Below are 18,707 nucleotides of genomic sequence, written 5' to 3'. Positions count from 1 at the left end.
TTTTAATGCTGCCACGACTAAATGTTTTGAAATGACGTTTTTAAGTCAAAAAATGTACATTTTTTTCTGCATCATAATTTAAACAAAACGGGATTTCATCAAAGACAAACCTGACAAGATATGCTAACAAAAAAGTATTCGTGAGTCAAGACCTCACGATTTTTTTAATACGCATCAAAGGCAGTTGCAAAACAAGTAAGAACAGCGCATTTAACATTCATAGACCCGTATGTGGCTTAGTACCCTTAAAAAAACCCACATCTTGGGTATACCGTATACTATCTGTGCAACTTTTCCTTTTGTTTATAGATTGAACTAAGTTGAACTTCGGACCCTCCTCGGACAAGAATAAATAACGCACGGCTGCATAAGTCACACACACAAAAAAGAGATATCACAGTTTTTAAGGCTACAGTTCCTGCACAGAGTTTGTGGTTGTCGAGGCCTTGACGCATTCAGAAAGAAAAACTGTTTCCGGGGGTATAATAGAGAATGTTATCAAAGCACCAAGCATCAATTGAAACGTGCATCTCCTGGTAATAAGGTTGGTGGGCTCGTGGTAACAAGGTTGCTGGGGTGAGCCAAGCAACTTTTATATATTCAGAAATGTATTGTAAGAAGGCTAGAAAAACGAGCAAAAATACGAGAAATCAAAACGGGTGGGACGATACAATTTACCCTGTTTAACAACATATTATTACAGGATTGCTCTTTGCATGGGCATCGCAGGGGGCCAGAAAAAAAATGAAAGGTAAAAATGACAAAAAAAGGAAAAGAGAAAATGTCAATTTACTTGAAAACAACTTTGAATTGACCTTTTTCCAATTATTAATGGTATACTACCCCCCCCAAAAAAAAAACATGATAACACCTATGGTTCTACTGACGTGAGTCACCTACACATAATGTAATCTTCATCTGACCTGGAGGCATACAATATTGACTGCAACGTTGTTATTCTTTGTGAAATTTACATTTCTTCAAACTGACATTATGCATTTACTCCGAGTAACACCCTCTGATTAAGTAAATTCATAAAAAAAAATACTTCCAGGTAACCCAATGGTCTTTTAAAAAATAATAAAGAAAAAGAAGAAGAGATGTAGGTTCTAGAGAGACCCGTTATCCATACTGCAGGTAAAACGACTGTCAGTGTGAAGAGACAGTGCTCTGTGGAACTCATGGGAGCTAAGAACATGCCACTGGTGAGCACTGCCTTGTGAGACCGAATGGCGTAAAGTGCATACCAGAAATTTTTCATCAAAATGAGTACAAATCTGCAGCATCTACAAATGGTGTACCCCAGAAAAGGCAATTGATAGAGAAAGGTCTATGAAAGCAATGAAGGCCATGTTGCTTTTAAGTTTGACCAGGCAGCAGAGTCAAAGATGCATAAAACAAAGGCTGGCGTAAACATAAATGGATCATTGCTCTGCTGCCAACAATGAAAAGAATGGCATTTTGGGGGTCAATCATTAAAGAAAATGAATTCCTTATTGATTGATTCCATAAATTCATTTGAAGTTGGAATATGTCACTGTTCAGTCGCTATCTGATAGACACTACATTCAATAAGGTGCTTTTCGTGCAGAAAATACTTTTTTCAGTAAGCATATCAAATTTTCTCCTGAACCACAGTATATATGCATTGTATTTAATCCATTTCATGCACCACTTTGAAAATTATAACAACAAAAATAAAACAACTTAAGTTGAGTCATAGGTGATTCCTGTCCATAAGAGGCTTAGTGTTTAGCTTCTCTTGCTTTGAAAAATGCAGATCATTAATTCATCGTGTGCCTGGAAGGACATAAATGCTTACGCCCTTTAGCCGGGAAGCATGATCACTGCCAAAAAAAAATTGTTTCCCGGTAAAACGACGTATGCATGCAACTGTTTTATTTTAACAAAACACAAAGATTTCTTTGCAACAAGTTAAAAACTCATTCAACAATTTGTTCAAAGGTTGTTGTTTGTACAACCTGTGTTGATTTTGTAGTAAATTTTATCCGTTTTTATTAAATGGAGTGTGTTTCTTACGCCACTTTTGTAGTGAACACTTTTTCTGCTGTGATCATGCTTCCCAGCAAAAGCGTGCAAGTGCGCTTATGACCATTTGCCGGGCACATGACGAATTATTTTCCCTGAATTAGTTTGACTGAGGCATGACCTGATAACCCCCACCAAGGTAATGGTACCGCCAATATGTGCCATATTTCATGTGGCAAGATACTCCAAGCACCCGTACTATTGCACATCAAAGGGGTGGAAATGTGTTAGGAAGGGGGGAGGGGCAGTGGTTGATGTCAGTGCCCTGTGGGTTTGCGGAGTCCCTTCTTTGCCGCCTTGAGTATTTGCCCGTCCAGTTTCCCTGACCATTGGAAAACAAACAAAACATTATTTTGCAGGGGTATCAACAAATTACCGTATCATTTGATCAAAAGTTAACCACTTCCTGCCGGGGATTCTGGTTTTGGACACGTACGCTTTATATGCAGGGCTGGGGTCTCTGAAATCGGACAAAGGGAACAGGGCCTTGTAACAAAAGACCGTACTCAGAACAAAAGACCAGGCTGCTGGGCATTACCAACATTTTTCACTCTCAAAATTGGAGATAATCCAGCCTTGTTTTGAAACAGTATACCACGGTTTGGGGCATTTAGAGTGAGCAGATTACCATCGGGACAAAACAGTATCACCACCGCAGCAATTAGCCACACAGCACTGCTGCGTGCTAATCTGGCCCCTACAGAAAAGAGGTCAGCAGCACACTTTGCCAGGTTCGTGAACAAAAGAAAGCTATATAACACCGCACAATTTGGACTCTTTTTACAAGGCTGCAGGCCTGGCTGAAATACTTGGGCATCAATAGATTTTGTCTGTCAGGCTAGAGTGGAGATCAGCAGTCCTTCCGGTGGGTGTAAGTGTCCAGTAGATGAAGATAGGAATTTTTAAAGAATTTTGAAAACAGAAAAAAATGATAATTATCCCAGACCAGCATCATCAACATTGATAACTGCCCCCGGCAGCAAGTGGTTAAAGCAATTTTCAGAATGTGTGAAACCCCTCATTTTTTGTTCTCAGCACTTATTATCCAATTCTTAAAAGTAACCTCAGGTTAATATTAAACCGAACTGACGACGAAAAACACAACTTTATTTTGGATCAGTCGCCCTCACGCTGCAATATTGTGAAGTAATACACAAGTATTAAATAAGTACTTCTGCTATAGTCATCACAAACACAACCACAGGTGCATTCAACTTTCATAACTAACGGCTGGTGAACAATACATATCAATTTCTTACATGGAGTTCATTTCTCTTATAGTGGCTCCCATGGAGACAGGAATGCTTGAGGCTACCTGTCAAGTGAGTGCTTTGGATGTCCTGGCAAAGCAGTCGACAACAACTGTGTTACAGTCTGAACAAATTTATTGGCACCACTTAACATTCCAATTATGGCAAGGCCATGTGGTGTACAGTGGCAAGTCTGAACCACTGGGGGGGGCAGACTGCAGCGATATTGACAGAACATTGCGATAACTGTGATATACTGCAATGCCAGAGGTGAGCGGGCTTAATATTGTGGCTGCGTGAATGAAACTCATTCAAACATATTAGAATGATCTAGATACTCACATATCTTATGCTTTCCTTTGATCGGGAACCTGACCACAAGTTCTTGGGGGTTCTCGCAGATAAATACATAGGGTGATGGGCTGTCGCCATGGGGATACTGAAAAACGGCATAGATAGGAACAGATTTAGTGTCCACGAGAATCTCATCAACTGTGAACAAAAGTCCATCTCGAGCAAATAAGACCTACTGCTTATTTGCAGGTTTCCTTGCCAAGACACAAGAGGAAAAAGTTTTTATTCTCCAGGATGCAAGTACCCATTTATACCGCTGTGACTCTGTTCACTGGCAAAGTTTCACGTTCCACTCTTAACAGTCAGTTGTGCCTGGTCTATGGAGAAGGTCAACACTGCCCAACCCTCCAAAAGTCTTGGCGTAATGACAGATGTACTGCAGTAATATTCAAGAAAAATAAACCCTCCCTCCCCATAAATTCGGGCGATTCACAACAGCGCACCTCCAAGCCTTTGTAACACGTTGGCCAATCACAACGTGCGTAATCTGTCGACCCTTTCCAAGGCATTGGGTTGACAGATTTCGTGCACTGTGATTGGCCAACGGGTTGCAAAGTCTTGGAGGTGCACTATTGTGAATCGCCCGTATTATGTTACCCTGTGGCATTTGGAGTTGCTCACATAAAACCCCATCTCGCCAGGAGACCTTTAGCACTAATACCTCATAACTGCCATTAACGAACGGGACAACCACACCAAGAGTTCTCACCTGTTCTTGATACTGTTCCTGTGACAGGCAGTCCACCATGTCCACGCAGCCCAGCAAGCAGGCGGTGGGATATTCCTTGGGGAATGTTACATCCTCATCATCTGTGTAGCAAAACAATACAAGACACAGGGTATGATATTCATTCAATGGTAGGGTGAGCTGCAGTTGAAGAGGCTGGGCATCAGTTTTCAACAAAGTGTTACTTCATGAAAAACAAACTTTTGAGAACTATCATCCAAAGCAAAGGTAAGGAAAACAAGAAATCCCCTGGGGTGTATGTAAAAATCACATTATTGAAATTGGAGGATTGAGGACTGTTAGGGTCAACTGTTGAAAGATACATTTGTATCTCCAACTGACAACAGGCGTTAAATGAACTGCTAAGCCTAACTCCTTTTTATTATTTAAATTTCTCAATGAATTCTTGACCAATAAAGATGTCGTTTTCAAGGAGTGGCAATGTCCTCACATTTATTTGAACATAATGATTTCAAAGAGTGCGGAATATGCAAAAACAGCAAAACTGAAATGGAAAAACCAGAGGATAGTTTATCAATTTGTTTCCTCGGTAAGCAAGGTATAGCGCTACCAACCTTGATGAAATGACCGATGAGCGTTCTCAACTTCTGCTATTTCTTCAGGAGTTGCTTTGTGGGAGGCTGCAGCAATCCATAGCCTGCCTCTGTGGGATGAGTACCACGTCCTGCCTTCATGTCTAAATGGGAAACAAGTTAAAAAAGGACAAAGATTCACATCCACTCTAACCAGCCACTCACAAAGTTTCACGTGCGTTGAGAGAACGACACAGTTTCATTTTGGGAGTACCCCTATCACAATCTCCAGAGACACAAACCCTAGCAGACAACAAGGAATTCAGTCATCAGTCCCTCAACGACTTCTCCTGTGAAACTTTTGACTATCCGACTACCCCTTGAAAGCTTAAGTAAAAAGCATGAACAGTTGGTTTCATGCACAGTGGAAGATTGCCTGGAGGATTCTTGCAGGTTCCCAGATCAAAATTCCTAAGGAATTAGGAATAACCTCAAAAGGACCTATCATTTGGGGGCGGGGGGCAGCTTAAAACCAGGGGAGAGGGATTCTACTCTCCCCGTCCTGGCTAACCCAAGCTTCTGAAACTCTGCAGGGGTGCAAAGACATCCGTTATATTTGTAAAGTTTCAATTTAATCTGTTCATGGGGGCCATTTGGGTTAAAGTAGACAAAGTACTAAAAATGAGCTGGCCGACACCGCCACAAGTGAACCTGGGACTCACCTTTTCACTCCCGTGACAAGCAGTGAGGCCCAAGGCTGGTGCATGCTGAGGCAGTAACCCTCGTCGGACATCTCCATCAGCTCCCGGTCCTGGATGCGCAAGGTGCTCGTCTTGCTGGTCAGGGACAGCTTCTCCGACTTCTGCAGGGTAACCGGGTCGGGAGGACGGAATCTGTCCTCCTTGCTTTGGACAAACTGCCAAAAGAAACAGAGAATAATACAGGAAAAAAGTCAAGCCTTCTCTGTTCTGTGCAGCTGGGATACTTTCACTTTAAAAACATCAACTGTCCTAGCTTTGATAACTCGTTCAGGAGTTTGTAAAATCCCATGTGGTAGGCTGTCACTTGGCATCGTACTGTTATGACTTCAATTATACTTAGGCACCATTTCAAAATTCTTATCGGGTAGGTGTCGGACAGAACGGTCCAACTGATACATTTATTATCGGTTGGCTATCAGGTTAAGTGGCTAATTATAACTGATAAATGCCTTTTCATTGCATTACTTCCAAGGCTATGTGGTTTCAGTGGAGCATCACCTCCTCCATTATTCACTCACAAAAGTTATCGGTCGGATGGCAGAGTCCTAAAGTCAACCGATAGGAATTCTGAAATGATGCCTTGGCAGTGTGTCGCGGGATGCTGCCAAGACTGGAGCATTTAAAAGGTCAGGGCATTCCTGTATACACTAGAATGCTTCTTTAGGGAGTAATGTGTTGTCCATTGTGGGAATCTACGCTGCTCTTGCCGTGTTCCTTATGGACTACTATCACAATTCCGAGACATGCGTTGATCCCAAGTTACAAGCAATGTTCTTGTTGGAATGTCCTTTAGTGTTTCAGCAGCTTACGGCCTTTAATACACTCAATTATCCCACTCATCATTGCAGTTGAGTAGGCCATAAAATTAATGCCAAAATGGAAGTTTTTTGAATCTCAAGAAATCGATAAAGAATGGTTACACTCTGGTCAAAAAGACATGTATTGTCAGAAAGGTGCCACTATGCCCATTAAGACAAAATTAGCTTATACCCATCAAAATTGGGCATTCAATATCAGACTTTTTTTTAATGTCTCTGAAAGTTTGTGGGCTATCTCTGAAATGGCTATCTCCAGGAAGAGGCTGCGTTTTCTTTCCAATTGTATGCTACAATGAATAGCCTTAGCCAAATGCCAGAGCCAACAGCCCTAGCCAATAGCCCTAGACAACTCTGCCATTTTCAGACACAGCCATGCTTGCATTAACTACTTCATGCCGTTGGCAGTTATCAATGTTGATGATGCTGGGACGGGATAATTATCTTTTTTTTTTCTGTTTTCAAAATTCTTTAAAAACTCCTCTCTTCATTTACTGGACACTTAAACCCACACGAAGGACTGTCTGGTCTACTCTAATCTGACAGACAACATCTATTGATGCTGGAGTATTTCAGCCAGGCCTGCTGCCTGGTAAAAAGAGCCCAGATTTTGCGGTGTTAAGTATTTTTTTTTTTTTCACGAAACTTGCATAGTGCGCTGCTGACCTCTTTTCAATAGGGGCCAGATTAGCGTGCAGCGGTACTGTGTGGCTCATCGCTGCGGTGGTGGAGCACTTTTGTCCCCGGTGGTAGTCCACTCACTCCAAATGCCCCAAACCATGGTATACTGTTTCAAAACAAGACTGGATTATCTCCACTACTGAGAGTGAAAAAATGTTGGTAATGCCCAGCAGCCTGGTCTTTTGTTCTGAGTACAGTCTTTTGTTACAAGGCCCAGTTCCTTTTATCCGATTTTGGAGACCCCGCCACGTGTATAAAGAATACGTGTCCAGTACCGGAAACCCCGGCGGCAAGTGCTTAACCCCAACCCTACCAGATGAAACAAGATGCTACAGGTGTGCAACTCTGTATGGTACTGCTTCATAGGGCAGACAGCAAGTATGAACTGCCAACTCACGCCAACACATGAAACGATCGGTTACTGTGGCAGCTGGCAGATTAGGACTCTGAGGTTGTTTGGTTTGGGGAAAGTTGTCCTGAAGGATCTCGTTACGCTTTGCATTTTCGATATAGGCCCCCCCAAAAAAAGAAATTGGGAAGATTACAGTGGCCCCCTTTAACCACTTGCTGCCGGGGAGCCTCGTTTCGGGTACCTTGGGGTGCCCCAAATTGGACAAAAGAGCTGGGCCAAGTAACAAAAGACCGTACTCAGAACAAAAGACCGAGCTGCTGGGAATTGCCAACATTTTTTTCTCAGCTGTCAATAGCAGAGGAAATTGTTTTGAAACATTATAACACTGTTTGTGGCACTCAGCACGAGCGGATTGCCACCAACGGCTCCAGCACTCCAGTGATGAGCGAACCAATACCACTACAAGCTAATCTGGCCGTACTGAAAAGACACCAGCAGCGCACTGTGCCAGTTTCGGAAACAACAGAAACTTATGTAACACCACACAATCTGGGCTCTTTTTACAAGGCGGCAGGCCTGGCTGAAATACTCGGGCATGAATAGATGTTGTCTGGATATGAATTTTTTGAAGATTTTTTAAAACCGAAGACATTGAAAATCACCCGGTTTTAGACACTGCATTTTCAAAGGCACCCGGCAGCAAGTGGTTATTAAACATACCTTTCCCAACTTCACTAATAATAAATACACAATAACTACAATCAGCGTTCTGAATCTCTCTCTCACCCGGGGTGCAGCCTGACTGATATTTGGATTGACGATGTCGCTGTCTCCCGCTGCGTCTCTGTGACCCCTGACGTTGCCCGTCCGGCCAAAGTTCACGGCCTGGACCACCTCATCCTGCCCGTCGTACATGTCCACCTGCTGTGTGTCCTCCACCACCCGGCGGCCGGCAAAGTCCAGGGTGAAGGTTTTGCGGAGGCGGGAGCCGTGCTTCTGCTCCATCAGCTCCTGCTTGCGCCGCTCCAGCTTGGCCCGCTCCTCCGTGGTCAGCCACTGGTTGGAGTCGGTGGAGAAGTAGTCCGACTCGTCGTCGATGACCTGGGTGCGGCGGACGCTGAAGAGGAAGACAGAGGGAAAGTCCTTGTTGTATATAGAGGCCAATGCAGACGGCTTGCAGGTTACAGTGACCTAAACTATACAATTGGAAAAGTTGGAGGGCCTGACGTTTTGATCCTAGCGGAATATTTCTCAAAGGCAATGGGGAGAAGTCTGTATCAAAGGAACTAAACGTACAAATATCAACTACAACCTGCTCTGGATCACTGTTTTCAAAGTTTCAACCTTTTTTCAAAGATAAGCAGCCTCAAATTAGACAACTGAACCACTGTCCCCAAGTTGGCTCAATTTAAAAGTACAAAGGTAAATGGTATCATGCAAGGTTATTCCTTTTGGCCTGGTTCCATTCTTGAAAAAAAAACAACAGTTTGTCAAATTGTTTCAATTTCAAACAGGTGAGCCAATGCCAGAGAAAGCTGGCACACACACGCAAAACTCATGAAATAAAACCAGCACATTATCTAGAAACAGCAGATACTATTCTGGGTTAGGGTGGAGGTCAGGTGAAGTTTTTTAATCTACATTTTGCAACCCTCTTGGACGGACGGTTGCAAAGATGATCTACATTTCCCCTTAAGTGATTTAATCATGATTGTGATACACAGACCTCTGTACATCAATGATGCCAAACTTTGATAACACGTTCTTTCTTACGGTGCTCAGTGGACCGTAAGCCCCCATAGGCTCCACAGGACAGTGAACATATAAACAAAGTGTGATGTCATCAGTGCACAGGCCCATTGACTTCTCAGATTATGACGTACAGTATCTCACCTGGTCTTGTCATACTCAATCAGCTTGTCCTTGTGCTTGAGCGCCTTGTCCAGCCCAGCCTGTAGCCTGGAGGCCACGCGAGGCAAGGACAGGTCTCCGTCGCTGGCCTTACTGCCCCCTTGGCCCTCCTTCCCTTCCCCCATCAGCTTCTGCCGGAGCTTCTCGCTGGCCTTGGAGTTCCTGGCCAGGATCTCCTGCTCCTCCCTTGTGCACACCTGCAAAATCAGGGGTCCTGATTTGAGGACTCTTTGGTCTAGCTGCTTGACTTTAGCCTTGGGTTTGTTTTTTTCAAGCCCTTGGCACCGTCTTTGTCTTGGACTTTACCTGGAGCTTCATGTTCAGTCTCCAGAATTTGCTCCGGCAACCAAATCAAAATTCTCCACAGCCCTGATTCTCACATGGGACAAAATGATGTTCCCGGGGTAGAAAAATGAATATGCAATGATCCGATTGAGGCCACAAACAAAAACAAAGCCAGGATCTGGTGCAGAGCTCTTTCGAATAAAGGGATTATGCTTTCACTGTGGTACCCAGTATATCAGCAGTCTGAGTACAGTGCCTACTGCGGCCTTCATTTTTCATCAATGATACTTATGAAACACTTTGCTTTTGGTGGACGCGGTGCTTCTTGATATTTGGTACCCACTACAGGTCACATGTCTTAGTGGGCGCAATCAGTCTATTACAAAATCTGGATGTAAAGATTTCTTTCAAGAAAGCGTGTCCTTTTTTTTTTCAAAGCTTTGTCAAACTTTGTAAAATATTTGCTTTGAATTTTCTTGTACAGATTGCTTACAAGATCTCAGTGGGAAAAAAAAGACAGAACTTACAAGCTTCCCACAGAAGAGGCAGGGCCCAGACCCTTCCTGTTGGCACACCACTCGGCCACAACTGAGGCAGTTGGCCACCAGGCCGTGCTTCTGGGCCTGGCATTCGCACCAGTGCCTCCCCGCCAGGTGCACCACGCTGCGGGCCTCGCCCTCCTTGCTGTAGAGAGAGACGTACTTCTGCTTGCGTTTGGCTCCTTGCCGGTGGGCCTGGGCCTCCGAGATCTGCTGCTGAGGGGCTGTGGGGGGTGGGCCAACAGCTGAAGGGGGAGGCTGTGAAGAAAAAAAAAATTGAACTGGGTGTTATCTACAGAGTGCTGGCAATACCCGGTTTCTGTCAATTACTTCAAGCAAGGCATCTCCCCAAAATGGGTCTGATGGTCATTTTTCAGTGCTTTGGTTTTACTTTTCTCTGGAAACAGTTAACTGAGCTCTCTTTTGATGTATCATTAAGTTTAGCACCCTGAGGAAAAATGGACATTACACTCGTGAAAAATGTTGACGGTTCCTGTTGATTTACTGTCAACCTGTGTGATTCTCAGAAAGTAGGCACTGTTCGACGATGGATATACTATGAGCCCTGAGCTGAACTAAAAGAGGGCGCCATTTTCCTGGCAGCGAAGGATCTTTTGGCCGGAACTGACGTTTTCTGGTCCACAAACGACTACGAAATGCATGCGTGAGGGTCGCGTTGCTACCAACAAAATGAATACTCCTCACTAACACAGCTCTCTAAAACTAATGGGGGTGGGGCTTCTACTCAAGGCGGATAGCGAAGTAGTCAAGGGCACCATCAAAGGTTGCCATGCTATGGAGGGGTTGGTCACCTTGCAGCTGGGGAGACTGACTTCAATCTTTCGGTAGAGGCTTCAAGACGGTGCCAATCCGAATCTTACCAATAAAACAGTACTTTGAGTCCTTAGGCCATTATCGTTCTTCTTCCCTGGAAAACAATATGGAATCTGTGCATGCAATATTTGTAAAAGCTGAGCAGATTGGTGAAAAGAAGTCCGGCTGGCCTCAGGTCGGCTAGCATATCTGCATCTGCTCCCGAACAAGTGGCAATAATTGAGAATTAATCCTGTGCATCAGAGGTGATGAACCAATGATCAATGAAGTGCCTGGATTGTGTGGGAGCTGCAGAAAGCATAACACAGGATAGTGGACTTGGCATTTTACTGACTTACATCCCCAGGCATTCGAGGCTCGCTATTCACGGCCGAAAGGTCCACCTTTGTGAAGCCTCCAGGTTTCTTGTCTTTGGCTTTGGATTTGTTCTGTGATTTACTGGCTTTCGGAGCGTAGTCTCTGTCTTCGACTGGCTTCTTATATACCTGCAACATGAAGGAACATTAAACTTGAAAATGTCTGTGAACTTCCACACAAACAGCTTCTTAGAGTTCAAGTCACAAGGCAAGAATATTAGCGAGGTTTAACAACAGGTTGCAGGTAAAAAAAAGTGAGCACAAATGCAGGGAATTTAATAGAGGGAACTCTGAGCTTCACTCACTGTGACATTGTCTGGGGGAGCAGCACAGTGTTTCTTACGAAGCAGTTCCCGAATGAAGGCTTGAGCCTTGGGGTCGGCCACGTCCAGTAACTGGTGTAAGTACTCCTCAAGGTCCTTCACATTATCAATTTCCAATAGACATCTGCCAAAGTGATCCAGACAGTCAATGTCAATGGTTTTCAACGAGGTCTATTTGCACTTTACTCTTTTCCTGAATTTTCCAATGCTAGAAGATTCAGGACTGCAAGGTTCAAATCATGAACAATTCAGAGATGCTTAAAGGAAGTTAAAATGGGTTTGCAATGTTGCGGGAAATAATATACACAGTATTCTGGGGGGAGGGGGAACATGGAAAAATAGTGATGTTTACACTTGGAGTACTAATATTAACATAAGGGTACAATCAAATGAAGCCTACACATTTTCAAAACTCCTTTCAGATTGCTTTTTAAAAGTTCAGTCTTGATGTTGAAAAGAGATTTATGACCATCAATCACTTCCATGTTTTGGAAGCAAATTCAGATATGACAGTAGAGATCTGAGAGGAAACTACCCTTTCATGTACACTGAAACTTGACAAGTGCATATGAAAAGTGTAACTTCATCATTTTAGCAATACACGGACACAGTGATCTGTTTCCTGGGTTCAGCAATATATATATTCCATGACAGAGATATTAACCAAGTGCAGCCTGCTTGAGATGACGGTCCTCTTACTTGGCAAAGTCTTCCGATGCATCTCCTCCAAGAAGAGCCGAGAGTTCACTGCTGCACCACTGAATCAGTGGTCCCATTGAAACTGCCATCTTCATACAGACTCTGGAAAACACAACCACCAGCAAATTTACAAATATGAGGTTTTTATTTTGCCGTCACTGAACTGACAACATATGAACTATCAGCAGATTTCAATTTGTTTCCTTTCAGGAAAGTCACAACATTATTTGAAATTGAGTTCCTTATCAAAGTGTAGTCTAGTTCCTTTTTCTTTTTGGTGATACAGGGCTCTGAAGGATTTTTTGAAGGGGGAAAAAGTCCAAAAATCAACAAAGTGACAACAATGGTGCAAATACTTTCTGGTCACTATTTGAGAGTCATAAGGTTCACATGTGTACTTGAAGACAAGCTGCAACCTAACTGGTTGACTATAGCTGCAATTGGTTCATGTGACCCTGCAGCACACTGCCATTTCAACCAACTCAACCAGTCAGGCAAGTTGTGGCTGAGAATTACACATACAGGAAGTGGAACAGGAACATTGAATATCAAACAGTTACTTGTTCAACATTGAATATCAAACAGTTACTTGTTCAACATTGAATATCAAACAGTTACTTGTTCAACATTGAATATCAAACAGTACTTGCTTCAACATTGAATGTCGAACATCAAACGAAGAACAAGTAACTAACTTCACACAGCCAAATTCAGTTTGTGTATCAATTGCAGCCGTGCTCAACTAGTTTCATAAAATTGGCATGCTTTGGACCCATTTTTTTCCTAGGTACTGAAGACGAATGTATGTCAGCCACCTTACAGAGATCTTTTGAGAGAATGCAGCGATATGGGTACACACCAACCCAAGAATCCATTCTAAACGGCATGTTGTAGAACCATGGAGGAATACCTCTATGGTAGAACCTACATAGAAAATAGCTTCAAAAGAGTTCCATATGGATGCTGCTTGACACCCTGTGCACAAACCCTATGAGACTGGTCTAAAAATTCCAAGTGTTTTGTAAGTAAACGACTTGGCATTTTCCCTAATAAATTTGACTTTTCTTGATATGTTTTTGCTTTCTGATGGCTAATAATAGGTCGATACAGGGAATAATTACTAGCATCCGTATACGGAACTCTTTCCCCTGTAGCTTTCGGTGGGTTCGTCAGAGTGTGACAGGTGATGAACTCCTCAGTTCTGGGGGAATTGGGAGATTTGTCATAATTTATTGGCCTAGTAGTAATAGTGAACCTGCCCAACTCATCATGAGCCTGTAGTGATGGCTATATCCAGCCAGACCCCAGTGCCTAGTGCTAGGCCCCAGTGCCTTGGGGCCTAGCACCGCAGAAGTATCACCACAGTCCCTCGGCTAGGTCCTCCAAGGTACGGCGTTAGGCCCATTAGTAGGCCTTAGGCAAGCCCCACACGTTGGGCTGTAGTGGCTCTCTTTTACAATCTGTCTCTTTTCTGTCGCCACCACAGCCCCACTTCAAGGCATGTCTTTAATGCCTGAAATCCGAACTGCAGGATTGTCACAAACTTTGAATCCTAATATCTTCCGAAGTGAGAATGACTCGACAATTTTACTTACACCGGCGTATTCCTCAGAGTCTGGACTTTTATGTGAGCACCCTAAAGCTTTCCAAAACCGCACATTTTCCACTGTATGGTGCCTTGAAAACCCGGCCTATGATATTTTTATGCTGGGTGGCGCCATTTTGAAAAACGAAAGCAGTGCTTCTTGCATCAGATTTCAAGGCACCCGACAGACGCTCTGGTATAGGTTGTACCATACAAAACTGGTTCCCCATCACCTTGCGTGATAGACGGACAAGGAACCGGTGAAATTAAATTTGAATACCATTAATATGCATGTCATTGTACCATGCTCCACACATGTGCTGTGGCCGTACTGTACAATAGTAAAGTGCGCGCGCAACTTATTACTAAGCAACATGAATTATGCATATACTGCACCTGTTGGGTGCCTTGACTTCCGGCACCCGAAGACATGCCTTGAAGTAGGGCTGTGGTAGCAACAGTTAAGAGACAGATTGTAAAAGAGAGCCACTAAAGCCCTACGTACGTACAGGCCTGCTGACTGTACTAGACTGGCGACCATAAACTAGTCGCCAGTCCCTAATTTGGGGGTTTATTACCATTAGCACCCTGTTCCTATAATAAGGAAACAAAGTCCACTTTCTCAAACTAACTAACATTTTGACCTTAAGGAACCATTACTCAATCCTAGTAGGCCTAGTCCAGGTGATGTTTTACAATATTCAAGCAAGAAAACTTCAAACTCCTAACCCCAGTTTGGCAAAAGACAACCACTCAGTCGAATCACACCATTTTCTTTTTCGTCTGGTTACCCGACTCAGGCTTTTTGGATTCATCGAAACAAATCTCCATCAGGTCAAGGAACCAGACTACATTCGCCAAATTTTGTTGTTCACAGCTCTTCATGGTACGCTGCCATTTTAAGTAAAAATTTCCCTCAAAAACCAAAAGCCCTGTTCTCTTTTCTTTCTGATATGAAAGAGGACATCACCAACAACTTGTTTAGATAAAGTCATTTCAAAAAAGTAGAATTTGTTCCCTTATAATAGGAACAGGGTGCTAAAAGTAGGCCTAATGTCATGAACCCCCTAATTTCGCCACCTATTACCAAGTCTGATTGGTTTTCACTGTAAGTGGCGAGATAAGGGACCTGGCGACTATACAGTCATGACAGTCACGCACGTTTAATAGTCATGTTAGTACTAGTACTAGTAGTAACGTGCATGACCGTATAGTCAGTGCTATTAGTAAGTAGGACGGTGTAAGTAGGCCTAGTACTAGTAGGCTATTAGTAATAGTCTGGTAGTAGTACTAGGCCTACTGTACTAACACTAGCCATGCTAGTGACTAGACTACGACCTACCAATCCTACCAATGTCAATTTGCACATGATGCATGACACTATAGTACAGGCCCAAAATCCTGAAGACTAGTGGTAAGAGGAATAAGAACACAGTTGGGTCCTATTGTCCAATGCCAAATTATATTTCAACCTACATCTTTATGTCGATGAACACGAAGAAGACATTTCGCAGTCACACACCCACAGTCGATATTTTTCCTCCACGCACCGTGTACTGCGATGGTCTAAATTGCACAACCTGGGAAAATCTCCCATACCGGCAATGACGGGTGCACGCGGGATGACTTTGTCGCATGCGCGTGCCAACGACAGAGGGCTCACTTCCTACGTTGAGTACACGTACGGACGCGTCGCGCCGCGCCGGTCGAGGTCGAGCGATATTGGAAAAGTTGGACTAAAACGCCGCCAACTCAGGCAAAAAACACCATTTATGGTCAGCCTGAACACATAATATCAAATACGATGCATACAATGTAAGCCTACTTTTTAATTGCCTGGAAGGTGAAGTGACTAACTGGGGAGTGGGGAAGTGGAGTGACGAACTGACTAAAAGCGACAGGGGATAGCCTGTCGCATCATCCTACGAGAACCGGACAGCTGCACATAGTGTACGGCCCCCGGAGGTAGTCCACCGGAGCTCCATTGATGGGGGTGCTTGTTTTTGTTTACAATTTTTTGGAAGCAATTTGATCATTCCTTTCACACCCTCTTTCCTTTGCACACACTCTAAGTGATTTGGAACAGTTATATCCAGAGAATGGGGATCCATTCTCACAAACATTTCTGACTGAACCCACATGTAAAATTTATGTAGGGCCTAGGTCATACTTAATCAAAAATATCATGATTTAGATTTTTTTAACAAAATAATGTTACTAGTACGCAAGGGCCACTTATCCTCCTGCCCCCCCCAAAAAAATTTCGAGTTACTTATATGGAGAGCAAAATACTTTTACAAATGCAAAACTTCACAGCTTTGGACGCTCAAAGCATTTTACCAATATTATATCCCGCATTTATACGTTCATTAGGCCTACACACATCATGCGCACACACGGGAGTTTTGACCAGAGTTCAAAATATTAAAATGAACTTTAACAACATAAAATTCGACCAAAATTTTCTTTTGCCCTTTCTCAGCGTCCTGCCCGGGGTGGGCGGTTTTTGTCGACTTGCCGCATGGATGTGAGGTCAAAAAGTCAGTGAGGATTGCAATCCAGTTGAGTTTAAAACGTGTGTTAGTCCCTTTTCACCTTTTATTTTTTGGTGTTGCCAGTTAAAATCTCCAAAATCATAGCAAGTTTCAAGGTTTGGTCTGAAATGGCAGTACACATTGGCTAAAAAATATGCATGGGCGTCGCCGGGAATTTTTGTTGGCGGGGGGGAGGGGGAAACTGTCTAGCTAAAACAATAACATTTAATTGCCAGAGGAGGTCAATGTCCTTTTTTTTTCTCTCAAGCTAATTGATGATTTTGATACTATTCCATTTCTGTTTTTCATTTCTTTGGTAGTTTTTCCTTTTTTCGTTTGTTCTGGGTCCCCCTCCCTGGGGCTTCCCTTAATATGATTATACGGCATATTTATATAAGTATGAATAAAAGGTACGGTAACCCTTTCAACAGGCAGCAGTCTTCAAGGGAATCAAAATATACCTCACTTGCGAAGATGGAAATTCACGCCCCCAAATGAGATTTCTTTTGTTTGTTTTCTGAGGGGGGTGGGTGGTGGAAATTAAGCTTTGTTGAAATACAAACTCTCCTTTTGATTGAAGCAATCTGAGACCCAATCTCAATGCATTCCACCATGGTGATACATAATAGGATTTATGAACTTCACCGCGGCGAGATGTCAATTTGACACCGCGGCAAGATCGTATAACTCGCCACGGAGAGACAGACATTCAACGATTTAACTCGCCGCGGCGGGGGAGTTACTACCTCGCCGCGGTGAGATAGTAAATCCACAAACTGAGAATATAATTTAAGTAAAATTCGACCAAACCACAAAATATCCCACTTTGGTTATTATGTGGTTTATTGACGATAATGCTGAACCACGTAACGAACTCTATTCTTTTCGACCCAATGAGAAAGTTTTGGACTGCGGCCGCGGCGAGGTCCTGAACGGAAAAGCTCCCTCGGCGGTCACGAGGTAGCAACTTGCTCTGTGAGCTTTCAAACTCACAGCTGTGAATAAAGAATTTGCGCAACGCTTAGGCTGTATTCCCCTAATGCTCTGGAGCATTTTGTGCGGAAACGCAAGGATCTGCAGATGCTTTGCCGATTCTTTTCCTTGTCGCCACTGAAATATCAGAATGGGAGGGTCCATGTACCGAGGTTAACTCAATTCCCAATGGCGGATTGGTCCATTCGAAGCAAGATATTGGACGGAGACCCCCCTCCCCCGGCCTTGTGTTGTCAATGTTTGACCGGAATCTCAGGAATTCTCTTCGGACATCCAGAGGATGGCTTAGGTAACAGAAGTCTGCGGAAGAAATTTTAATTACGGGTACGGGGTTCGCCCTTATAGGCCTACATCTTGAAATTGTCTAGAGAATGTCTATCCGGTTCGTAAGCGTGACGTCACTTCAGTTTAAACCACGCCCACTGCACACGCACTGCGCTAAGGGTTAATGCACTGATCGCCGTTTACATTGAACTGGAAGTTAACCTGCACCTGCAGCGATTGTCCAATGGGAGCCTGCAAATCGTGGCGCATCCGACTTTGTGACAAAGTCACTTACGAACCGGACACAGTTTGGACAACCCTCCGTCATATTCATATATCTTGTCGAGTATAGATTGGTCAGGATGACCAATGCTTATAGCCCTTTTTGTATATCTATAACGAAAAAAGCGCCTCGTTTTAGTGGGACCACGGCCGAAAGCTGCAATAGGCCTACTCCCAAAGTCGTTGATGATGATGTTAACCTGATGATAATGACTTCATCAGCTAGTTTTAAAAGTTCTCCATGACGTTTACAACGTTAACTTTTCTAATTTTAAAAAGTACAGTAAACAGCGCTCGACTGTTGGAAATGTTATTGCTGTGCTTGATCTTTCATGGTCGGTGGTTTACCCTCAAACCTGCGCTCAATTGGCCAATAGACTGCAATTCATTCTATTTGCCGATTAGCCTTAAAATCTATTTCAAATCTCGCTATCTGTAGCAACCGGAAACAACCCACGTTTTAGAGTGTCAAAAATTTCAAACAAACTAACAAAAACGTCTTTCTCACGACAATCCACTTGAGTGTCTGTTGCCCAAACACATGACCAAAATGGTTGTTGCCAGTTTCCTTGAAAAATGA

General features: G+C 43.4%; 1 protein-coding gene across 1 annotated transcript; it reads right to left on the bottom strand.

Moving 5' to 3' along the window:
* Window positions 1-121: 121 nt before the first annotated feature.
* trip4 (thyroid hormone receptor interactor 4) lies at window positions 122-15,681 on the bottom strand. Its single transcript, XM_022240812.2, has 12 exons — window positions 15,531-15,681; window positions 12,470-12,571; window positions 11,753-11,894; window positions 11,430-11,576; window positions 10,246-10,515; window positions 9,416-9,630; window positions 8,309-8,639; window positions 5,636-5,829; window positions 4,956-5,077; window positions 4,363-4,463; window positions 3,642-3,738; window positions 122-2,371 (listed from the first exon to the last, which is right to left on the bottom strand). Exons 2-12 carry the CDS (start codon window positions 12,562-12,564, stop codon window positions 2,307-2,309), a joined length of 1,779 nt encoding a protein of 592 aa, XP_022096504.2. The 5' UTR covers window positions 12,565-12,571; window positions 15,531-15,681; the 3' UTR covers window positions 122-2,306.
* Window positions 15,682-18,707: the final 3,026 nt, after the last annotated feature.

Source organism: Acanthaster planci, linkage group LG05, assembly GCF_054643075.1.
Source record: "Acanthaster planci isolate LZ-2023a linkage group LG05, COTS_SCS, whole genome shotgun sequence".
Lineage (NCBI taxonomy): Eukaryota > Metazoa > Echinodermata > Asteroidea > Valvatida > Acanthasteridae > Acanthaster > Acanthaster planci.
The sequence above is the reverse complement of the archived record's forward strand: the minus strand, read 5'-3'. Positions and strand labels throughout refer to the sequence as shown.

What these genes read in the sequence shown, in the direction of transcription:
- trip4 (XM_022240812.2), bottom strand. Translation starts at nt 12,564, where the DNA reads ATGAAGATGGCAGTTTCAATGGGACCACTGATTCAGTGGTGCAGCAGT. An exon ending in GCCTCTTCTGTGGGAAGCTT is followed by an intron (nt 9,631 to 10,245) that starts GTAAGTTCTGTC and finishes CTGATTTTGCAG; the next exon opens with GTGTGCACAAGGGAGGAGCA. An exon ending in AGGAACAGTATCAAGAACAG is followed by an intron (nt 3,739 to 4,362) that starts GTGAGAACTCTT and finishes GCCGTTTTTCAG; the next exon opens with TATCCCCATGGCGACAGCCC.